This window comes from Scyliorhinus canicula, chromosome 2 (genome assembly GCF_902713615.1).
Source record: "Scyliorhinus canicula chromosome 2, sScyCan1.1, whole genome shotgun sequence".
Taxonomy (NCBI): Eukaryota; Metazoa; Chordata; class Chondrichthyes; order Carcharhiniformes; family Scyliorhinidae; genus Scyliorhinus; species Scyliorhinus canicula.
Window position 1 is genome coordinate 127,688,714 of NC_052147.1, and position 25,947 is coordinate 127,714,660.

Below are 25,947 nucleotides of genomic sequence, written 5' to 3' on the forward strand. Positions count from 1 at the left end.
GTCTGATGTAAAAAAAACCTGAGAATTCGGCCAAAAATAGTTTCTGGAATTGAGAGATTATAATGGTAACAAAATCTCATTGTAGGCGCATGAGAGCTTGGATGTTGAAGTCAAAACCAAAAGGTACAAGTTAAAATTTTCTGTGGTATCGGTGGACTGCGAGTCCTTCATTGGAGTTGAGGTGAGGAGCTACAGCTCGTCCGATGAGTCTACAGTGCTGACAATGCTGTGACAGGCTCTCATCCCTCAGGAGATTCCATGTTGAATGATTTCCCTGACATTTTCCAAGGTTTTGGTATGCTACCATATACACACAAGATTCAGTTGAAGAAAGATGCAAAGCCTGTGATTCATGTGCGGAGACATGTGCCGGCGCCATTAAGGGATAAACTAACGGCAGAGTTAGAGAGAATGACTGCCTCGAGTGTCATTAAACGTATTGAAATCCCTACAGACTGGGTTAGTTCCATGGTCTAAGTAAAGAAGCGTAAAGAATCTGCATGGATATGAAGGATTTGAATCTCAACATTAAAAGGGAACACTACGCTATACCAAAAAGGGAGGAGATAATGTGTGAAATGGCAGGAGCAATCTGTTTCAGCAAATTAGGCGTGTCACAAGGCTTCTGGCATTTGAAGCTAGATAAAGAAAACACCAAAATGTGCAGATTCACCACACCCTTTGGGAGGTATTTTTTTTTTACGAATACCATTTGGCATCATCTCGGCTTCAGAGATCTTTCATCGTGCCATGGAGCATATAATTGAAGGAATACCGGGAGTCCGTATTGTATGTGGATGACCTTATTATTTGGGGTCGACTCGGGAAGAACATGATAAGTGTCTGCTAAGGGTCTTAAAGAGTATCAGAAAAAACGGTCTGACGTTAAACAGGGTGAAATGTCAAGTCGGGGTGCATAGTATCACCTTCCTGGGAGACAAGCTGTCCGCACAAGGGGTTCAGCCCGATCAAGACAAAATAAGGGCAATTCTGCGGATACCATGCCTTATGTATAAAAAAGGCATTTTAAGAATGCTAAGCATGATAAATTTTGTGGGCAAGTTCATCCCCAACTTGGCAGCCAAAACAGCACGTTTGAGGGAGACCACAAAGAAGAGTGAAGCATTCCAGTGGTCCAGTAAGCATGAACAAGAGCGGCAGGCACTCCAGGTTTTGCTAACCATGGCACCAGTTGTCACGTTTTTTACTCAACCAGGAGCCCAAAAATCTCAACCGATGCATCACAGGATGGGGCGGTCCTGTTCCAGCAGAATCTGGAAGAAGACTGGCTGCCAGTGGTGTATGCGTCCAGGGTGATGTCCGACACTGAACGACGATACGCACAAATTAAAAAAAGATGTCTTGGGCTCATTAATGGGCTAACGAAGTTCCATGATTATGTGTATGGGCTTCCAACCGTCATTGTGGGGACTGACCACAGCTCACTGGCCGCCATCATAAAAACAAATCTTAGTGAGATGTCGCTGAGGCTGCAACAAATATTCATGAAGTTGCAGCGGTCTAATTTTGAGTTGGTGAACACGCTGGGTAAATATCTCATCGTGGCTGACACGCTTTCCAGAGCTACCGGCACTGAGGAACCACTCCAGTTAGATGAGGACGTACAGGTCCATGTAAACATGGTGACACGAGTCTCTGACAACAAGTCAAAGGTCATTACAGAAGAAACTAAGAAGGACCCAACGTTGCAGAAAGTGATAAAATACATCCATGAAGGATGGCCCAAAGGATCATGTTCGAGTTTCTATTACATTCAAGCAGAATTAAGTGACGTTAATGGATTTCTGTGCAGAATCAGAGGATTGTGATTCCACAGGCATTGCAGCCAATGATCCTTGTCAAGTTGCATGAAAGGCACTTAGGGATGGAGAAGTAGAAGATGAGAGCCAGGGAGGCAGTCTATTGGCCTGGGATCAACCGGGACATTTAGCTGGTGGTGGAGAACTGTGAAACATGCCAAAGATTTCAGCGCAAGCAGAGCGTGGAAGGTAAATTATCATAAGCCAACTTTGAAGCATGCTGGGAAATGCTTGACTATAGTTCAACACTGCTTTTGAATGAAAATAAGTAGGTCAGGTAACATAAATGAAATACTGCTTAATATTCTGGTCTCGGCCTTATTATGAAAACACATTGTCCTCCAAAAGATAACAAAATGTGTACTCGAGTTGTTTTTAGCCAAGGGCAAGAACATACGTACTATGTATTTCATCTTACGTACTTTCCAAGGTCTATTTAATATAAACATGCCTCTTTACTTCAAACTGTTATTTCAGGCTATAAAAACATGCTGTCTTCAATTGAATCTCAGAGTGCAGTGCACTGGCTTTTGAAGCTGGAACACTCTCTCTCCGCAAATATATTTGTGTAAATAAATTTCCTTCAATCAAACCTCGAGGAATTTGTCTTTATTATGGTTTCCACGACACAGAGCAAAGAACCCGTGCAGATAGGCAAGACAGTCACGACCCCGTGGCAGAAGGTTGGCATGGACCTTTTCCAATTCAATGGAAAGGAATACCTTCTGGTCATAGACTATTTCTCGAATTACCCACAGATAGCGCAACTGTTGAGTTTAACAGCAAGATGTGTGATAAAATGTGGGCAGCACGGTAGCATTGTGGATAGCACAATCGCTTCACAGCTCCAGGGTCCCAGGTTCGATTCCGGCTTGGGTCACTGTCTGTGCGGAGTCTGCACATCCTCCCCGTGTGTGCGTGGGTTTCCTCCGGGTGCTCTGGTTTCCTCCCACAGTCCAAAGATGTGCAGGTTAGGTGGATTGGCCATGATAAATTGCCCTTAGTGTCCCTTAGTGTTGGGTGGGGTTACTGGGTTATGGGGATAGGGTGGAGGTGTTAACCTTGGGTAGGGTGCTCTTTCCAGGAGCCGGTGCAGACTCGATGGGCCGAATGGCCTCCTTCTGCACTGTAAATTCTATGATCTATGAAAAAACATCAAGGAATTTTTTCGCAACGTGGCATTCCGGATGTGGTCATGAGTGATAAAATGGATGGACGGAATTTGCGCGGCAGTATGATTTCAGTATGTTACTCCAGCCCACATTACCCTCAGTCGAATGACAAGGCTAAAAAGGGAGTCCATACTGTCAAACAACTCTTAAAGAAAGCACTTGACAGCCTTCAGGATATGTATCTTGCGCTCCTCAGCTATCGTTCAGCACCGCTAGCCAATGAACAGGCTCTACCTTGATTTCCTACTGAGCGCATGAACCACTCGTTAGTGAGACAATTGACCTCTCAGAAAAAGAGGCAGAAGGAGTCCTATCATAATAATAATGATGTGGAAATGCCGGCGTTGGACTGGGGTGGGCACAGTAAGAAGCCTTATAACACCAGGTTAAAGTCCAACAGGTTTGGTTTGAATCATAATAATAGGTCAGCCAAAAGGCTTCAACCTCTGCAGCCGGAGGATACGGTGAGAGTAGAAGACTACAAAGTCCATGGATGTTCTAAACAAGTAAAGGTACTGTGGCCAGCAGGTCCAAACTCATATCTTGTTATGACGGATGAAGGTGTTGTTTTGAGATGGAATAGAAGAGCTTCGCTCAAAGTACCATTTGTGCTGCAACCACCAGAGCAAGAATACAACAGTCCTGAAACATCTCAAGAAAACATGGAACCAACACAACAAGAAGAGGAATCAACACAAGAGGGTGATACATCAACACATGAACAACATCAAAAACAATCACCAAATATTAAAGAGCATGAAGAGCCTGTGCCAGTTCAGCAAACACTAAGAAGATCCACAAGAATAAGGTGGCAGCCAGAAAGACTGAACTTGTAACAGACTGAAGTAAAACAAAAGATATCTGAATGTGTAGTGAATTGTGTACAGGGTCATGTATATACATATATGCATTCATGTTGAAATGTAAAAAGTAACTTCATACTTGGAAATAATTTTTCCTTTTTCCAAAGGAAAGGGCATATGATGTTTGTACATAATGTTATGCATGATCTCCAACCACTAGGTGGCATTGTAAACCGACTGCATCACCATGTGATCTGGGAGTTCGGAATTGGTCTTGCTGGGAGATAGACGTATTTGCAGTATTTCCACGAGAGTTGTTTCGTGTTAGTTGTTTGTTAGTTGATTTATCCCAGTTATCTTGCCATGCGTTTTGTTCTATAATAAATGATTTTAAACTTCATGTTCTGTACTTTGTCATTCACTTCGGCCAGTCAACAGAACATGACACCTCTAATTCTGGTGCCTTCCCAATTATAACTGCTCCGCCACTGTTGAACATGCCTTCAGTTGCCTCAGATGCAAGTTCTGGTTTAGCCTCCCTACACCTCTTCACCACTCTACTCCACTTTCCTCCTTTAAGATACATTTCACAATATATCTCTTTGATCAAGCTTTCAAAAACATTGATCAGTATCATATTTTGCTTTACAACTGGCAAAGCAAACAAAGACCTTTAATTTGCATCCCAGTGTCACTAGATTTCCCAAGGAAATTGAAACAGCAATTCTTACAAAGGCTAGCTCTGATTTCACAGAGTTATCCTGTAGATCTAAATGTATTATTGTTTAGAAGCACTCGGATAGAATAGTAACAGAGAAGGTAACAAACTCGGACTGTTTTTCTTGTTTCATTGAGTAACTGGCCCAGAAAGGTAGGAAGAAGGGAGGTGCAACATTTCAGAGGTGGGGTGGGGGCTGCCCTGTGCACATCAGGAGCACCAACCATTACTCCCTTTGTTCCACCTCACCTGGCCTACAAAATCAGCCCCTCCACCTTCCTTTCACCCACTCCCACATCCCCTGGCCTCCACGATCCTTTCCTGCCCTGAAAGCCCAAGACTCACCTTAGTCTGGGATCTATGACTCTTCTCGGTGGGATTGCTTCTAGTTCCAACAGTGCTCACATCTGAGTCCTGGTATTCTTGGGACTGATGGAGCTGCTGGTCAACCAAATTGATCACAGCTCTCTAGTGCAGAATTTATTTTCACTAGTCCAAATCTCACGTGCTTGAAGCCACCTGCAAGACAACCTTGTTAAACATTGGTTGGTGTGGGACCAACTTTCCTTCTGGGATGGGGTTGAGGAGGCTCGGTGGTGTTGAGCAATATGCCCTCTCTACCACCCCACCCATAAAATTCAACCCATTTTTCTTCTTGCTCCTTGTATAGGTCTCTGACCACAGTGCAAGCTGTGGCTCAGTTGCCTCTGTGTCAGAAAGTTCTGGGTTTAAATCCCACTTCAATATATGAGCACAAAAATCGAGGCTGGCATTTTAGTGCAGTCCAAAAGGAGCACTGCTAGAATGTCGTACTTTGGACGATATGTGAACCAAGGCTTGAATGTCCTTTCAGGTGAACACAAATGACCCATGGAACTATTTTGAGTTGATAATAGTGACACATGGAGCTAATAAAGGCTCTGCCTTTTTATTTTTGATAATATAATTTTTCAACTTTCAACTAACTGGAAATTTTTGCAAAGGTCACATTCTAAGGTGGAGGTGGAGGGGGGTGTGACAAGAGAGACATTTTGTATGAACCAGATACCCATAGAAATTCATAACTGTCTGAGGACGGGACATCAAAAGGCAACGTACTGGATATTGAAACAGTGGCTGCCACTGACAGACACCCAAAACCAAAATGCACAATGTGTGAAGTGTTTAAAGGCAACCACAAGAGAGATTGCCATTGACACAGTGGTGTCAAGAAAGTGTTCAGCAGAGGCAACAAGCTGAGTGCTCTCTCTCTCCCCCTGATTCGAGAAGCCAACAATCCTATAAACCCACAGTGATCCAAGATCATAGAGTCATAGAATCACAGAATCCCTACACGGCAGAAGGAGGCCATTCGACCCATCGAGTTAACACCAACCATTTGGAAGAGCACAGAATCCCCGGCCCTACTCCTGCAACCCCACTCTAAGGGGCATGTTAGGATGGCCAATTGACCTAACCAGCACGCCTTTGGACTGTGGGAGGAAACCGGAGAAAACCCATGCAACACGGGAAGAATGTGAAAACTCTACACAGTCACCCGAGGTCGGAATCGAATCCGGGTCCCTGGAGCTGTGAGGCAGCGGTGCTAATCACTGTGCTGCCGTGCTGCCCACCTCATAAGATCTCATAATAATTGCAACGTAATCTACATCTGACCACACCCAAGAAATCAGCTAACCTAAATCAGCCTTGACATTTAAAATCTATGCCTCAAGACTGATAAAAGCACATTTAATGGTATACTCTTTCGTCTTTTTAATTGGACTCCAACTCCCCTTATTTCTGACACGTGTGTGTGTGTGGGCCAGATGACTGCAGGGGGGTTGAATGCTTGAATTCATTTTTTTATTATTTTTTCTTGGGTTTAGTGCTTAATTGTGGTAGCGTGGTCTCTTTAAGAGATTATCCTTTGCAGGTCACATGACCTGCCCAGAGCCAATGACGATGGAGCGCACAAACCTGAGCCTATCGGGTTCCGGGGCACAGACCTTGGTAGCCGGGTATCATTAGTGTAAGCCTTGGAGTCGAGGGAACTAGACCGGTGTTGAATTTGAATTGATTGTGATATAAAATACTTATTTTGTGAATAAATCATCATTTTAACACATGATTCAACACGGCCTCATCACTTTACCTCACACTACAATAATGGCAATGAGAAAATATTCTATGGGACACGATTTACTCACATTTGGAAACAAATAAACTTATTAGCAATAAGCAGCATGGTTTTGTGAAGGGGAGGTTGTGTCTCACTAACTCAATTGATTTTTTTTGTGGAAGTGACAAAGGTGATTGTTGAAGGTAGGGCAGTGGATGTTGTCCACATGGATTCCAGTAAAATCTTTTACAAGATCCCTCATGGCAGACTGGTACAAAAGGTGAAGTCACACGGGATCAGAGGTGAGCTGGCAAGATGGATACAGAATTGGCTCGGTCATAGAAACAGATGGTAGCGGTGGAAGGGTGCTTTTCTGAATGGAAGGCTGTGACTTGTGGTGTTCAGCAGGGATCAGTGCTGGGACCTTTTCTGTTCATAGTATAGGAAAATGTAGCTGGTCTGATTAGTAAGTTTGCGAACGTCACAAAGATTGATAGGGTTGCAGACAGTGAAGTGGGCTGCCAGAGGATACAGTAGGATATAGGTCGATTGGAGACTTGGGCGCAGAAATGGCAGATGGAGTTTAATCCAGACAAATGTGAAGTAATGCATTTTGGAAGATCTAATACAGGTGGGAATTATACACTAAATAGCAGAACCCTTAGGAGTATTGACAGGCAGAGAGATCTGGATGTACAACTCCACAGATCACTGAAAATGGCAATGCAGGTGGATAAGGCAGTCAAGAAGGCAAACGGCATGCTTGCCTTCATCGATCAGGACATTGGCAAATCATGCTGCAGCTGTACAGAACCTTGGTTCCGTCACATTTGGAATATTGCGTACAACTCTAGTCGGCACACTATCAGAAGGATGTGGATGCTATGGAGAGGGTACAGAAGAGGTTTAAAACATAGAACATACAGTGCAGAAGGAGGCCATTCGGCCCATCGAGTCTGCACCAACCCACTTAAGCCCTCACTTCCACCCTATCCAGTAACCCAATAACCCCTCATAACCCTTTTTGTCACTGAGGGCAATTTATCATGGCCAATCCACCTAACCTGCACGTCTTTGGACTGAGAGGGGAAACCGGAGCGTGGTCTCTTTAAGAGATTATCCTTTGCAGGTCACATGACCTGCCCAGAGCCAATGACGATGGAGCGCACAAACCTGAGCCTATGGGTTCCGGGGCACAGACCTTGGTAGCCGGGTATCATTAGTGTAAGCCTTGGAGTCGAGGGAACTAGACCGGTGTTGAATTTGAATTGATTGTGATATAAAATACTTATTTTGTGAATAAATCATCATTTTAACACATGATTCAACACGGCCTCATCACTTTACCTCACACTACAATAATGGCAACCCGGAGGAAACCCACGCAGACACGGGGAGAACGTGCAGACTCCGCACAGATAATGACCCAGCAGAGAATCGAACCTGGGTCCCTGGCGCTGTGAAGCCACAATGCTATCCACTTGTGCTACCGTGTTTACCAGGATGCTGCCTGGTCTGGAGGGTATTAGCTATGAGGAGAGGTTGGATATATTTGGATTGTTTTCACTGAAACGACGGAGGTTGAGGGGCGACCTGAAAGAGATTTACAAAATTCTGAGTGTCATCGGCTGAGTGGGTAGTCAGGTGCTTTTTCCCAGCGTGTAAAAGTCAATTACCAGGGGACAGAGGTTTAAGATGCGAGGGGCAAAGTTTAGAGGAGATATGCAAGGCAAGCTTTTTCCACAAAGGGTGGGGAGTGCCTGGAACCCGCTGCTGGGGTAGATGATGGAAGCAGATGTGGCAGCAGCTTTTTAAAAAAATTTAGAGTACCCAATTACTTTTTACAATTAAGGGGCAATTTAGCGTGGCCAATCTACCTATCCTGCACATCTTTGGGTTGTGGGGGTGAAACCCATGCAAACACGGGGAGAATGTGCAAACTCCACACGGACAGTGACCCAGAGCCGGGATTCGAATCCGGGTCCTCAGCACCGTAGGCAGCAATGCTAACCACTGGGCCACCGTGCTGCCCGTGACAGCAGCTTTTAAGAGGCATTTTGACGAATACATGAATAGGATGGAAATTGAGGGATATGGCTGAGAACCTGGCTTGGCATCGTTTTTTTCAAATTTGTCAGGAAGGGTGGAGGCTAAGCAAACCTCACAGAAAGGATATCATGACTCAGACAAGGGGGGCAGATCATTTGAAGCTGAGGATTTAGTTTCCTTGTGAAACTTTAGAGGAGGACCAGCTTCGATCCCAGGAGGGTAAGGACAGGTCCAGTATTATATTATCAACCTACAAGGCTGCGAAGTGAGAAAACATGTCGATCATTTGATCATTGGAGAAGGCAAGAAACTGCTGTCCCCACAACAGAGTGTGAGGACCCAGTCCTAGTTACCCGTGCACCAGCTACAGAGTCGGTGGTGTTAGAACTGAGATCATCCTGAGGGGAATCACATGTGTCAACAGAAGGTCAGTACTGCCCTTTCCTTGGGGTCTGCAATTTTGCCATCCCCTGAAGTGGACTCAGGTGCTTCAAGTATGGAGAAACGGATTGCAGAGCTGAGGCGCTTGGCAGGAATCGGAAAGTTCCCTAGTAGACCGATCTTATGAGCTTTGCTGTGGGCTCCCTTACTGTTAATTCTAGTTGACTGTACAAAGCTGTAAATAAGAGTTTGCCTATTTTTAATTAGGTGAATTGTAAGGGATCGTAAGGGGAAAGGAATATGATAGCGTGGCCCCTTTAAGGGGCTATCCTTTGTGGACCTCGTGGCCCAATGGGGTGGAGTGCGCAAGCCTGAGCCTGTCAGGTGCCAGGGTGAGAGCACGTAGCTGGGTATCATCAGAGTAAGCCTGGGGATCAAGGGCAGTGTAGTGTTTTTGTAGTGTTTGTTGGTGTAGTGTTTTTTTTAAATTTAGAATACCCAATTTAATTTTTTTCCAATTAAGGGGCAATTTAGCATGGCCAATCCACCTATCCGGCACATCTTTGGGTTGCGGGGGCGAAACCCACGCAGACACGGGGAGAATGTGCAAACTCCACACGGACAGTAACCCAGAGCCGGGATCGAACCTGGGACGTCGGCGCCGTGAGGCAGCAGAGCTAACCCATTATGCCACTGTGCTGCCCTGGAGTAGTGTTGATCTGTAATATAAAGTTCTTCTTTTGTTAATAAATCACCATTGTGATTTCACACTGTTCCCTCACTTTACCTCATACTACGACATTAATAAATTTACTATTTCTTTTGACACAAGAAAAACGTGCTCTTTTAGCTTCTTACTGCTCTCAGTTGAAATAGTTAAATGCATTCTGCTTTGGAAAAGGAAATTCGTAAAAAATGTAAACATCTGTTGTAACAAACCGAGGAGGGTGTATAGAGGGGAACCAGTTTGTCCCTTCTCACCTGATCATAACACAAGGGAAAACGGGAAGTTATATTGTGCGTCCTACCAAACAATTAAAGTTCATTGAACATCAGAATAAAAACTGATTATCTGGTTATTATCACATTGCTGTTCGAGGGAGATACTGTATGCAAATTGGCTATTGTGTTTTGTACATTACAATAGTGACTACACTTCAGAAAGTACTTCATTGGCTGTAAAGCATTCTGAGATGACCAATGATCATAAAAGGTGCTGTATAAATGCAAGTCTTTCGTTTCTTTTACAAGATTACAAACACCGATTGCATAGGTCGTGTTGTCCAAAAGCCTTTTTCTGGCTCTTACCCAAAGGCAGAATCCCATAGAGTGCAATCAGCTGTCTTACATCCAAGAGGGAAGGCATTGGTTCGATATCAGTTTGCCGTAGTGTGGTTCCCAGGTAATTGTATTCACCTGTGTAGAAAAGGACAGGTAATTAATCACAAAACCTCAAATCACATCAATTGAATCATTTTTTATAAGGCTATCACTCTGCTTTTAAATTCTTATTTGAGCAATTCAGTGGTTGGGTGTATTTGAATCTCAGTTTAAGTTGAGTTCAGGCTGATGTAATAAAAGCTCTGGGTGGAATTTTCCCATATTTTGTCAAAATGTTGGTTTCAGAGAGAAAACCAGAGAGAATTCTGCTGGCACCGTCGGCAAGAAGAATTGCCGAATCCTCAGCTACTTTGAAAAATAAAATGTCACGAGTTTCACGCCACACTCGTGGCAGCCTGTCTGATTAATTTGCTAAGAATCACTTCATCTCTGCAATCGGCAGTGGGGAGGTTGATCCGTTTAAATGCCTCCCCAGCATCTGTTTCTAGTCTAATTGGGGACGTGGCAGCCAATAAGACTGTCCCACATTTCTCAGAGGAAGCCCGAATGAAGACGGTGGATGGGGTGGAGCAGAGGGGCGACGTCCTCCACCCACACACAGGCAGATGGCGAGCCAGCAGGGTGACCAAATCCCGTGTGGAAGTGGTGACAGCGATAGTGATCGCCAGCTCTTTGCATAAGAGCACAGGGATCCAGTGCAAAAAGATGAATTACCTTCTTTGTGCAGCCAGGGTAAGTCGCGTTCTCAAACAACAAAGAAAAGTACAGCACAGGAACATGCCCTTCGGCCCTCCAAGCCTGTGCCGACCACGCTGTCCATCTTGTTGCTCGTTCTGAGTAAGTGTGCTTAACACTCACTTGGCTCTGTTTCTCTTTCTATGCTCTGGAGTCGCCAGGTGCCGTAAAAGACACCTTCACAAGTATCAAGGTCAAGTTCAAAGCAATAAAGCTATACACCGATTAGTAAGTCCAAAACAATTAGAGTTTATTATAAAACAATTATAATAACACTCATGCACACGCTAAAGACTAACTTACTTCTACCATTAAACGACTAATACTTATCTAAGAAGGAACAGGCAAGGTCAGGGAACAAGGCCTTCGTTCCGTTCTGGTCTGCAACTTCGAGTCACTATTGGTCGGCAAGGGTATAAGTAATGCCTGGGTCAAGTAGCGATCGTCGTTTGGCACTTACTTATCGATGGCTGCTGCTCGACGGCTGGTGTAAAAGACAGGGGTCTGGAGGCTGGAGTCGGAGGCCGGAGACTGAACCATGTGCGGAACCTCTCTTTTATGGGTCCCAGGAGGTCCGTGCCCCTTGGGGCGGGCTTCCTCACCTGCTGGGGATCGATTGGGCCTTTTCCCAATCGATATGATTTGAACCCCCCTATCCTAGGGCCATTCCTTGATGGCTGGGGCGGTTCTTAGGACTCATTGTCCTGGCTTCGCTGGCTCCATCGTGTCTGCTTCGCTATTGAAAGTATCGATTGATACTTGAGTGTATCTATTGTGTCCAGGACTGTCCCGGTATCACCTCATTAGTATGTAAACTGTTTTCCCATTTACAGCGCTGCCTGAACTCTGCAGCTGTCGGGAAACCGGTTTTTGCAAGTGTCTCAATGCTGACAGCTTCTGCAAGCTGTTTGCTCTTTACTATGTCCGTTTTTCCCTGCACTCTTTGCAGTCTTCCATTTTGTGTTACCAGTGGCCATCTTAGATGGCCACACTCTAAACTAAAATCTTCTGCACTTCCGGGGTCCATATCCCTCTATTCCCATCCTATTCATTTGTCAAGATGGCCCTTAAACGTCACTATCGTCCCTGCTTCCACCACCTCCTCCGGCAGCGAGTTCCAGGCACCCACTATCCTCTGTGTAAAACACTTGCCTCACACAGCTCCTCTAAACCTTGCCCCTCGCAAATTAAACCTATGCCCCCTAGTAATTGACCCCTCCACCCTGAGAAAAAGCCTCTGACTATCCACTCTGTCTATGTCCCTCATACTTTTGTAGACCTCTTATCAGGTCGCCGCTCAAACTTCGTCGTTCCAGTGAGAACAAACCGAGTTTATTCAACCTCTCCTCATAGCTAATTCCCGCCATACCAGGCAACATCCTGGTCATTCTCTTCTGCACCCTCTCTAAAGCCTCCACATCCTTCTGGTAGTGTGGCGACCAGAATTGAACACTATACTCCAAGTGTGGCCTAACTAAGGTTCTATACAGCTGCAACATCTCTTGCCAATTTTTATACTCAATGCCCCGGCCAATGAAGGCAAGCATGCCGTATGCCTTCTTGACTATCTTCTCCACCTGTGTTGCCCCTTTCAGTGACCTGTGGACCTGTACACCTAGATCTCTCTGACTGTCAATACTCTTGAGGGTTCTACCATGCACTGTATATTGCACTACTGATACAAAGTATTCATTTTGTACCTCGCCCATTTCCTCTGGCTCCACACATAGATTCCCTCGCCTGCCCTTCAGTGGGCCAACCCTTTCCCTGGCTACCCTCTTGCTTTTTAATGTACGTGTAAAAAGTCTTGGGATTTTCCTTAACCCTATTTGCTAATTACTTTTTGTGACCCCTTTTCGCCCTCCTGATTCCTTGCTTAAGTTCCTTCCTACTTTCTTTATATTCCACAGAGGCTTTGTCTAATCCCAGCCTGCTAGCCCTCACAAATGCCTCATTTTTCTTGTTGACGAGGCCTACAATATCTCCCGTTATCCAAGGTTCCTGAAATTTGCCGTATTTATCCTTCTTCCGCACAGGAACATGCCGGTCCTGAATTCCTTTCAACTGACATTTGAAAGCCTCCCACATGTCAGATGTTGATTTACCCTCAAACATCCGCCCCCAATCTAGGTTCTTCAGTTCCCGCCTAATATTGTTATAATTAGCCTTCCCCCAATTTAGCACATTCACCCTTGGACCACTCTTATCCTTGTCCACCAGCACTTTAAAACTTACTGAATTGTGGTCACTGTTCCTGAAATGCTCCTCTACTGAAACTTCTACCACCTGGCCGGGCTCATTCCCCAATACCAGGTCCAGTACAGTCCCTTCCTTAGTTGGACAATCTACATATTGTTTTAAGAAGCCCTCCTGGAAGCTCCTTACAAACTCTGCCCCGTCTTAGCCCCCAGCACTAAGTGAGTCCCAGTCAATATTGGGGAAGTTAAAATCTCCCATCACAACAACCTGTTGCTTTTACTCTCATGTGTTTACTCTTTTTCCTCATGTGTCCACCTTCACCGCTTAACAACCCCATCACACTTCCACTGTGATCTCTCTACCAGCATCCTAGGATCCTCTCCCTGCAAGCATCCTCCTTGAACCCATCCCACTCCTTTTTCCTTGCAGCCCCTCATTGACTTCCCACTCGCTCACTGGCGCACCCAAATACTCTTAACCCCGTCCACCCTAGCACTTCTACTTTTCACTTAATGCCTGCCCACTCCAGCACTTCTGGGTTTCCTGCCCCATCAACTACCACATTCTCATCTTCCTAGTTCCCCTTTCTCCCAACATCGCTTCCACATATGTCCTCATCCTCCCCTTCAAATTTCTGCACCCCCCCCCTTGCTCACCTGCCACATCCCTACTATTCCAGCTCCCCCTCCTGGTCTTTTGGCTTCCACCTCCATTCTGGCTCCCCGCACAGCCCCAACGATATTCGAAACAGCACATGATGGAGGGGAAACATTTTCAACATTGGCTGGTGAAGAGGAGCAGAGGAGAGCTGGAGTGGGAGGTAGTGGGAGCCATGGAGGCAGTTGGGAGCTCAGGAAAACAGGGTAAGGAAGGTGTGGTGGGGAACAGGAGAGTGGGTATCCCACAACTTGTGGCTTTCAGTGCACATGAGATCGCAGGAAGTTGTGGTGCTATTACATTCCTCAACTGCAGCGAACATATCAGAGTGTACCGCAGTTGAGAAAGAAAATCCAGGCCATTGACTTTGGAGGGGCGGCACGATGGAACAGTGGTTAGCACTGCTGCTTCACAGCACCAGTAACTCAGATTCAATTCCAGCCGTGGATGACTGACTGTACACTTTCTCCCCGTGTCTGCCTGGGTTTCCTCCGGGTGCTCCGGTTTCCTCCCACAGTCCAAAGATGGCTACATGGATAGGGCAGGGTTGTGGCCTTAGGGTAGGGTACTCTTTCAGAGGGTCCGTGCCGACTCGATGAGTCAAATGGCCTCCTTCTACACTGTAGGGATTCTATGATCCTGCCACAATCTCAATCCCCAAGCCAATGGCTGGAATCTTTCGCGCCCGATCGGGATATGCGTGGTTGGTTGCAAGATCGTAAAATATTGTAAGAAAGTTCTAGGCACATGTCCTGATGACTTAAAGCCAGGAAGCGATTTTCCCCTCCCTCTATTAATGCCGTCCATCCTTCACGTCACTGAATGTTATGAATGTCATTAGCATTGTAAGAGGGGGACTAATGAATACAGTTTAATTACAACGATTTTTTTTATTAGGGCAGATAATAATTATAGTCTATTGAAGGATCTTAGAGAGTTTGTTTAAACTTATATAGTGTTTTAAAAAGGTTAAAGAAAATTCCACACGCAGAATAAAGACATCACCCAGCAACATGCTGTGGTGACAAAGGACATAGACAGCTGCAGGGCCCATATCCATGGACTCCATCTACACCTCCCGCTGCCGGGGGAAAGCGGGAGGCATAATCAAGGATCCCTCCCACCCGACTTACTCACTTTTCCAACTTCTTCCAGCTTCAACCGATGCCAATGCTTATGTAGTTACATTGTATATCTTGTGTTGCTCTATTATGTATTCTCATGTATTTTCTTGAATTTTGTGTAATTCCCTTTTCTTCCATGTACTGAATGATCTGTTGAGCTGCTTACAGAAAAATACTTTTCACTGTACCTCAGTACACGTGACAATAAACAAATCCAATCCAATCCAATCCAAGAGTGCAAGGTCAAACCAGTTAGCAACAAGGGAAGAGATTAGACAGGAGCCATAGTGATATAAGTGTGAATAATAATCTGCCTTGTGAAAACCTGCAACTTGTTTAATGTAAATGTCTGAGACAATGTTTAAATGTAAATAATGTTCTGCATACGTGACCTACAATGTATAAGTATTGCGTGCTTTCTCAGCCAAGCAGAATCTGCTTCAGAAGCCTTTCTCTGAAGTTGTTATCTCCCAATGCGTTGGCTAATAAACGATCGTTCTGTACCTGGGTCGCCTGAGATTATTTTGTATTATAATCTTCTCCACCACAGCCTCATTTGCATCTCTGTATTGTGGTCACACACAGGAGGCTCCTTGCCTCCATGTCAATGCGAGGTTGACATGAACGTAGAATGGCGTGATTTACAACTGCCTTTAAAGTAGGTGCAGCTGGCAACCTGAACTTCATTGGGAACCTGGTGGTGAGTTCACAAACTCAGCACTGCACTTACAAGGATTCACGATAAGAGTGCAAGGATTTGGGGACGGGTGGGGGAGTTGTCACAGGCACTGTCCACAGACAATGGACAACCTGGGGGCCTCCTCTCGGGACACTCCAGGACTCAGAGTGTGCAGCTGCTCACATCTGTGCTTCTGCCCTGAGCAGGAAATCCTTATCAGGACGTCCACCAAGGTAATCACAGATATCAGGACATAGCAGTCAGCAGGCTGCCTCCACTCTGCTACAGATGTCAGGGCTGCACCAAGGTGCAGTAGGGTTAGGAAAGTTAAAAAATGTTTATGTTGCTTTTGGGTCACGAGTGTGCTATTGCTGTAAAGAAATTGCACTTTTGATTTGTATGTGAATGGTTTGGTCAACTGAAGACACCAAGCTCCCACTCAATGAGTGTGTCCCACTGTGAGATCAACATTCATATGATGTCATTCTCAGTTGAACTAGTCTCCGCACCCTTGTATGATGTCAGGGAGATGTGTTTAAATCTTTATTTGAAGTGCATGATGTGTTCCTCAAGGAACGCTAATGAGTGAGGGCAGCTCATCAGCACTGATACTCTGGCAGCACTTTTCCTTAGTGTGCATGAACACAAGACATGCACAGGAGGAGAGGATCCCTAGCCCTGTCCTCATCTCAGTCACAGTAGAGTTTGCATCATTGGCTGGAGATGGAAGTGTCAAGTGTTCTCTCGTGTTGCTCTTGTTCCTCAGTACACTCTCAGTTCCTAGAGTAAGTGCATTCACAGGACATCACAGACCAAAGCTGAGACAATGGCCTTGCGATTCATGAGGCCAAAATGCATAAACGTGATGGCAGGACTTGTTCCTGCTGTGAATGGTTGAGATGAAAGAGAATGGCATTGAGGGCTAGGAGAGATGTGGCCATGTGCCCTTACATAACCTTCCTCGTCTTGTAACCTGTCAGCTATTAAATTATTACGGGCATGCCTCCCACATCTTCCCTTCCTCCATTTCTGAGCTTCCTGACCTCTGGATCTTCATTCTTCGATGAGCTCTCTTGCTCCTTGTGGTGGCTCGAGGCAATACTCGCGAGACTTCCAATATAACTGACCAAAGGTTTATTTTTAACAAGTAATGGTAAACTATACTTGTTAGGACCTGTTTAGTGACTCTGTGCTTGTGCATAAGGTAAACTATACACAGGCACAGTCACTAAACAGGTCTCCACTCTCTGGCTCCAGGGTCCATTCTGCCCTGGACCCCGCTCCCAGGGCCCTTTGCTTTTTACCAATGGTCGCGGTTCACTCCACTGGAAGGAGTAGACTTACTTTTGGGGGATGATTTAGCGGGAGTGAAGGTTGTAGCTTCACCCATGGTTACAGAGAGGCTGAAGGAAGTACCACAGTTAGCCCCTGAGATGCCAACAGTAGGGCATGTGGGAGTTACGAAAACTCATTGGGTAATGAATGACCCAAGGAAGGAGATGTTGACAGCTGTTGATCACATATAACATGACAGTGGTAGTGAACCAGCTCCTGAGCATTTTCAGACCGAAGGGGACCATAAGGATGAACATTCAGACAAGGGTCTTGATTTTGATTTCAGTTCTAATCATGAGATACTGGTAAAAAGTTGTTACCAGAGTGTTGGTAAGGATGAGTCAGACGAGGGTCTTGACTTCGATTTCGGTTCTGATTATGAGGTGATGTTAAATAGTTGTTGCAAGAGTGATGGCAGAGAGCAAAGGTCAGATGAGAGTTTTGACTTTAATTTTGGGTCTACCTATGATGATAAACAGTTGATACCGAATAAACCCATCACTATTTCAGCTTGAACAATTGGCAAGCAATTCTTCCAAGGCTAGGAAAAGAGAAAGAAACCCGGAAGTAGAAAGTGAGTTGGACTTTTCTGAAAGTAACTTGTTACAGCCTCTTGCAGTAAACCCATTGCCATTCCCTTCAGGTAAAAGAAGTTCCCAGAGCAGGCTTGCTTTAAAGGAAAGAATCGCTGACAGCACAATCTCAGTTAGTCAGGACAAGGGTAGTAGGGACTGTGAAGTGATACCAAATGAGAAGCTGGTTGGCCCACATCCTTTTGAAGATCTACAACGTCTCTTTGATGTAACAGATATAGACAGCAAGGGAGATAAAGTAATAGGCACTCAGTCGCTTTTGATAGTTATGGGTACAGTGGATGGAGCACCCTGTAGTGGTTCTGCAACCAGATATTAGTCAAAATCAAAACATTCATACAACCAATAATGCACCATACTTTGATTCAAAAAGTAGAGAAGTAAAATTGAAGTCTGGAAGGTACAAATCATGTCCTTCCATATTAATAATTGGAGATAAAGGTAGTGATTACAAAATCTACAATGAGGAGGTGAGAGTTGTCACGCAAGAAATAATGCATTTCAAGTCAACCAACCCTGAGAGGATTGACCCCTCAGCTGCCCTTGTGGCTGAAGGCAACCATGTGAAGACCATGGGAGAAGTGAACACAATACCTTTCTCAGTGTAGACAAACCTACTTGCAGTTTTGGTGCAGGAGATCTTCAGAATTTAGTTAAACACTTATTGGATAGTCAGGAAAGACAATGCATGAAGGACAGAAAGAGACAAATAGAGTCCATGTACTGAAGGAACATGGATGGGGTTGTAGGGAAGCACGAGGGGGCTTGATGAACTTGGCTGGTAGTCAACCAGTTACTTTAAATTCCCGGACCTTAACAGATCCTCAAAGCTCACTTTGTAAGACTATATGCTGAATTTCTGTTTTGTTTTTGATCATGCAGCTAGAAGGCCAGAGCCCTGATTTGTCTCTCACTGATGGATTATTTCTGAAGGTAAAGAATTTCTCTCCACAGTCAGATTAACCAGCAGGAGGTTCCCGTCCAACACCAGCTACAGACAGAGGGGGTTATTTGAAAATCCTTTCAAAATTCTCATGTGGAGAACTCCAGTCATATCTCAGTGAGACTGATAGTTAATCAGGTGGGAGCAAGTTAAACAGACCTGGGAGGGATATTCTGTGTGAAGGCCCAAGTTAATACAAGTTAAAGTGACTCCGCAGGGGGGGAACCCATAGCCAGGGAGTTTGGCCTGAATGTTACAGCCATGGTTCCAAACCAACTGGTGGTTTTAGTTTTCCGCATCCGAGAAGATAGCCGACTACAAAAATATCAGCAACATGGACACTTGTATCTCTTTCTTCCATTTAAATTTATTTTATTTTACCCCTTTCCGTTTCCCCTGTGTGTCTGTCTGTCTTAGGTGCGTTTGGGTAGAGGGTGGGATGATAAAGAGGGAGGGGGGAAGTAAAACATTAACTGGCCGATATTTATTGATAATCATTGCATGTCTTATCCCTCTTGTTAGAAATCAGGTTTTTTTGTGTTTTGCTTGCAAACAGTGCCTGTAAGTAATTTTTTAAAAATAAGTTCAGAGTACCCAATTCTTTTTTTCCAATTAAAGGGCAATTTAGCCTTTGGGCTGCAACAACCCAACTTCCAACCCTCGTATAGACATACCCCAACCTCCCTCCCTCGTACAGACATACCCCAACCTCCCTCCCTCGTACAGACATACCCCAACCTCCCTCCCTCGTACAGACATACCCCAACCTCCCTCCCTTGTATATACAGGCTCCAAAACCCCCTCCCTCGTACAGACATACCCCAACCTCCCTCCCTCGTACAGACATACCCCAATCTCCCTCCCTTGTATATACAGGCTCCAAAACCCCCTCCCTCGTACAGACATACCCCAACCTCCCTCCCTCGTACAGACATACCCCAACCTCCCTCCCTCGTACAGATATACCCCAACCTCCCTCCCTTGTATATACAGACTCCAAAACTCCCTCCCTCGTATAAACATACCCCAACCTCGCTCCCTCATATAAACATACCCCAACCTCCCCCCCTTGTATATACATACTCCAAACTACCTCCCTTGTATATACATATCCCAACCTCCCTCTCTCGTAGACATACCCCAACCTCCCTCTCTCGTACAGACATACCCCAACCTCCCTCTCTCGTACAGACATACCCCAACCTCCCTCTCTCGTACAGACATACCCCAACCTCCCTCTCTCGTATAGACATACCCCAACCTCCCTCCCTTGTATATACAGACTCCAAAACTCCCTCCCTCGTATAAACATACCCCAACCTCGCTCCCTCATATAAACATACCCCAACCTCCCCCCCTTGTATATACATACTCCAAACTCCCTCCCTTGTATATACATATCCCAACCTCCCTCTCTCGTAGACATACCCCAACCTCCCTCTCTCGTACAGACATACCCCAACCTCCCTCTCTCGTACAGACATACCCCAACCTCCCTCTCTCGTACAGACATACCCCAACCTCCCTCTCTCGTATAGACATACCCCAACCTCCCTCCCTTGTATGTACATATTCCAAACTCCTTCCCTCGTATAAACATACCCCAACCTCTCTCTCTCATATTGTCATACCCCAACCTCCCTCCCTTGTATATACATACTCCAAACTCCCTCCCTCGTATATACAGACTCCAAAACTCCCTCCCTCGTATAAACATACCCCAACCTCTCTCTCTCATATTGTCATACCCCAACCTCCCTCCCTTGTATATACATACTCCAAACTCCCTCCCTCGTATATACAGACTCCAAAACTCCCTCCCTCGTATAAACATACCCCAACCTCGCTCCCTCATATAAACATACCCCAACCTCCCCCCCCTGTATATACATACTCCAAACTCCCTCCCTCGTATAGACATACCCCAACCTCCCTCCCTCGTACAGACATACCCCAACCTCCCTCCCTCGTACAGACATACCCCAACCTCCCTCCCTTGTATATACAGACTCCAAAACTCCCTCCCTCGTATAAACATACCCCAACCTCGCTCCCTCATATAAACATACCCCAAACTCCCCCCCCTGTATATACATACTCCAAACTCCCTCCCTTATATATACATATCCCAACTTCCCTCTCTCGTAGACATACCCCAACCTCCCTCTCTCGTACAGACATACCCCAACCTCCCTCTCTCGTACAGACATACCCCAACCTCCCTCTCTCGTACAGACATACCCCAACCTCCCTCTCTCGTATAGACATACCCCAACCTCCCTCCCTTGTATGTACATATTCCAAACTCCTTCCCTCGTATAAACATACCCCAACCTCTCTCTCTCATATTGTCATACCCCAACCTCCCTCCCTTGTATATACATACTCCAAACTCCCTCCCTCGTACAGACATACCCCAACCTCCCTCCCTCGTACAGACATACCCCAACCTCCCTCCCTTGTATATACAGACTCCAAAACTCCCTCCCTCGTATAAACATACCCCAACCTCGCTCCCTCATATAAACATACCCCAACCTCCCCCCCTTGTATATACATACTCCAAACTCCCTCCCTTGTATATACATATCCCAACCTCCCTCTCTCGTACAGACATACCCCAACCTCCCTCTCTCGTACAGACATACCCCAACCTCCCTCTCTTGTACAGACATAACCCAACCTCCCTCTCTTGTACAGACATACCCCAACCTCTCTCTCTCATATTGTCATACCCCAACCTCCCTCCCTTGTATATACATACTCCAAACTCCCTCCCTCGTATAGACATACCCCAACCTCCCTCCCTCGTACAGACATACCCCAACCTCCCTCCCTCGTACAGACATACCCCAACCTCCCTCCCTTGTATATACAGACTCCAAAACTCCCTCCCTCGTATAAACATACCCCAACCTCGCTCCCTCATATAAACATACCCCAAACTCCACCCCCTGTATATACATACTCCAAACTCCCTCCCTCGTATAGACATACTCCAACGTCCCTCCCTCGTACAGACATACCCCAACCTCCCTCCCTCGTACAGACATACCCCAACCTCCCTCCCTTGTATATACAGACTCCAAAACTCCCTCCCTCGTATAAACATACCCCAACCTCGCTCCCTCATATAAACATACCCCAACCTCCCCCCCTTGTATATACATACTCCAAACTCCCTCCCTTGTATATACATATCCCAACCTCCCTCTCTCGTATAGACATACTCCAACCTCCCTCCCTTGTATGTACATATTCCAAACTCCTTCCCTCGTATAAACATACCCCAACCTCTCTCTCTCATATTGTCATACCCCACGGTAGCATGGTGGTTAGCATAAATGCTTCACAGCTCCAGGGTCCCAGGTTCGATTCCCGGCTGGGTCACTGTCTGTGCGGAGTCTGCACGTCCTCCCCGTGTGTGCGTGGGTTTCCTCCAGGTGCTCCGGTTTCCTCCCACAGTCCAAAGATGTGTGGGTTAGGTGGATTGGCCATACTAAATTGCCCGTAGTGTCCTAAAAAGTAAGGTTAAGGGGTGGGGGGTTGTTGGGTTACGGGTATAGGGTGGATACGTGGGTTTGAGTAGGGTGATCATTGCTCGGCACAACATTGAGGGCCGAATGGCCTGTTCTGTGCTGTACTGTTCTATGTTCTATGTTCAACCTCCCTCCCTTGTATATACATACTCCAAACTCCCTCCCTCGTATAAACATACCCCAACCTCCCTCTCTCGTACAGACATACCCTAATCTCGGTCCCTCTTATAGACATACTCCAACCTCCCTCTCTCGTACAGAAATACTCTAACCCCCCCTCCCTCGTATAGACGTACCCCAACCTCTGTACCTTGTATATACATACACCAGCCTCCCTCCCTCACATATATACACATATACCCCAACCTTCCTCCCATATATCCCACCCTCCCTCCCCATATAGACATACCCCAACCTTCTTCTCTCGTATTGACATACCCCAACTTTCAGCAGAAAGGGGGGAAGGGGGAGGCAGGGAAGTGGAGAATAAGGGCAGGGAGTCTAATATATGGGTAGCTAGGAGTTAGGGCGGGGGGGTGCTGGGTATGTTACTATGGAGTTTTTTTGCATGTGTCGGGCCGCTCTGCTATTTAGAATGTTGATCTGTTAAAATGTTAAAATTATAAATGCCTCAATAAAATGTTTTAGTAAAAAAAAAGACATACCCCAACCTCCCTCTGTTAATTTCTGATTCTTTGTGGCCGGTCTGGACTCAATAAAATCTGAGATGGATTTGCAGGTATCATATCATTTAATAATAACTAATTTGCAAGGCTGACTCAATCCATAGGACCTCAGGACACACACACTGTCTTCTGAGAGCCCAGGATAAAGAGAACCTCAGGACAAAGGAACACTGGAGATATACTTCAAATTACATCAAGATTCGCATACGCGGGCAGCACGGTGGCCTAGTGGTTAGCACAACCGCCTCACGGCGCTGAGGTCCCAGGTTCGATCCCGGCTTTGGGTCACTGTCCGTGTGGAGTTTGCACGTTCTCCCCGTGTCTGCGTGGGTTTCGCCCCCACAACCCAAAAATGTGCAGAGTAGGTGGATTGGCCATGCTAAATTGCCCCTTAATTGGAAAAAATAATTGGCTAATCTAAATTTATTAAAAAAAAAAAAAGATTTGCATACAAACTTCCCATTGGTCATTTTACACACCTCCTGACCTGGCCATATATCCTAATTGGCTCACTTCGCATTTTCCCAATCCTGGCCTCTTGTTACCCAGCATTCTTTTCACTATTCTCTCCACGAGGCAAAGCTCCCCTCCCCCTTCCTAGCCATGCTGTGCTCATCCCTTTGTTCTCTGTCTGTGAACTCATTACCCTCAGGGTCCTACTGTCCATCATATTCGTTTGCTCACTTCCTCACCTCCCTCGTACAGACATACAACAACCTCCCACCCTCGTACAGACATACTCCAACCTCCTTCCCTCGTATATACCCATCCTCCCTCGTATAGACATAACCTAACCTCCCTTCCTTGTACAGACATACCCCAAACTCCCTCTCTCGTTTACTCCAACCTCCTTTGACAGCCATGCCGTCTAATTTCCCACTCTCATGAGATTCACCAGATTCCGCCCCTTACGTGAGAGAATTTGGAATGTTCCTGTTATAAGGCTTGGATTGGATTGGATGGATTTGCTTATAGTCATGTGTGCCAAGATACAGTGAAAAGTATTGTTGTGCGTACAGCTCAGTCAGATCATTCCGCACATGAAAAAAAAATACATAATCGGGCAAACATAAAATACATGATGTACACAGACACAGGCAGTGGAGAAGAGCTACTTGGTAGAGAAGATGTGTGAAGAGATCAGATCAGTCCATGCGAGGGTCATTTAGGAGTCTGGCAAAAGTGGGAAGGAGTTGTTTTAGAATCGGTTAGCACACGTTCTCAGACTTTCGTATCTCCTGCCCGATGAAGAAGTTGGAAGATTGAGTAAGCCGAGTGGGAGGGGTCTTTGATTATGCTGCACGCTACCCAAGGCAGTGGGAGGTGCAGACAGAGTCAACGGATGGGAGGCGGATTCGTGTGGTGGACTGGGTGGTGTTTAAGACCCGCTGTAGTTTTTTACGGTCTTGGGCCGCGCAGTTCCCATACCAGGCTGTGATGCAGCCAGATAGGATGCTTTCTAGGCTGCATCTGTAAAAGTTGCTATAAGTCAATGTGGACATGTCAAATTTCCTTAGTTTCCTGAGGCAGTATAGACACTGTTGTGCTTTCTTCTCCCCCCCTACCCCCCCCAAGATATTCAATGCTATATTAAAGTAGGCTGTATTTGTAGGCCGCTATGTAAACTTATGAATGATACAGTGAATGAATAAAAAACTTTTCCTTAAAAATTGTTTAATTTTCTCAGAGGCTGTCCAGAACCTAATATGTCAGATCACCCTGTTCAACTCACAAGTATAATTTACAAAAGTGGAAAGTTTTTCTCCATACCTATAAAATCAGAGAGTCGTACGTTTCTTGGTCGTATGAGTATACCTTCACGAATTAATTCTTCATAGAGGGAATCAATTGTCCTATATAAAATCAAGATGAACTTTTAGTGCATATCTATTTATACCATGGTTCAAATATGTGTATCCATTGATGAGCACATTTCTATAATAACTATTTTATGTATCCGAACTGCACAATGGCTAATTTAAATGGTGGAGGGTTTACCTCTGACTGTTGGTACAATGGGCTTCCTTCTGCAGTGTCATTCTATGAACCATGCACTTCACTCCTTAAGATCTAACTCGTTGAAAAGTTTGGCTGAAATGGCCATTTGGCATTCCTGGTGTTATTTCACATTTTAGTTATGTTTCACCTTTTCGTTATGTATTAGTAATGCTTATTTCCTGGATAAGAATGCAAGGATGTCAGAAAAAACCTTGGGCAAGTCAGCTGGGATAAGTATCAACTAAAATGTTAAATATGCAAGTCTACCAGCCAGTGCAGATTCCACAGAAGCTCTAATACAATTTTAAAGTGTGTACATGATTTATATGTTTCTTCTTTATCTCTTTTCAGCTCCGGGCAATTATTTAAGAATACTTGTCGGATGCTTAATTTCATGATATTTTACTTCTGCGGTAATTGGTACTGTTAAATAATTTGGTGTGAACACAATTACACAGAGCTCCAGATGAAACAAACTCATCCTGTTAGTATTTCAAACCATTGTATTGTGTCTTGGGTTGAACATTGGCAGAAGGATTAGGAATCTTTCATTTGTCTGGCATCCCGAATGGTCTTTAAATACAAAGCCTTGATTTCAGCTTCAAACATTCTCTGTTTATTCAATTCACATCAGATTGAATATTGTTTAGTATTACAGAAAGCAGCCAGGTTTCGTTCTGAGAGAGCAGCATTTTGTAAATGTCCATTTATGTTAGCGTGATAAGCTGTTTAATATTTAGTGCTGTTGTTTTGATTGAGCTTGATGTTAAAAACCTTTGCTGATATGCTGTATAGTAATTCTGGGGCAATGTTCTTTGCAGATTTTGTTTGTTCAAACTGAAGTGAGAAATTACATTAAATGTATTATTGGCTAGAATCTGAGGATTCTGTGTCTGCCCAAAGGGGTGGAAGGCCCGAGGCTGACGGAGTATTTTGCCACGATGTTGGCGGAGCTATTGGGGGAGGGGGACGATCCATCCCGATACGAACTGGATCGGGCTCGTCAGTCGTGGAGGCCTATACCAAAGGCAAATGAGCCGCCAAGAGTAATAACTCTGTGTTTCCATAGGTAGA

At 45.3% G+C, this 25,947-nt stretch overlaps 1 protein-coding gene across 3 annotated transcripts in view; it reads right to left on the reverse strand.

The window, feature by feature from the left end:
• Positions 1-25,947, reverse strand: part of iqca1 (IQ motif containing with AAA domain 1) — a 200,030-nt gene that overhangs the window by 57,615 nt on the left and 116,468 nt on the right. For all 3 annotated transcript variants that reach the window (XM_038786291.1, XM_038786292.1, XM_038786290.1), the window contains 2 exons: positions 24,646-24,728; positions 10,353-10,460 (listed from right to left, as the gene is read on the reverse strand). In XM_038786291.1, the coding sequence (XP_038642219.1) occupies positions 10,353-10,460; positions 24,646-24,728 (191 nt within the window). The remainder of the gene's footprint in view (positions 1-10,352; positions 10,461-24,645; positions 24,729-25,947) is intronic.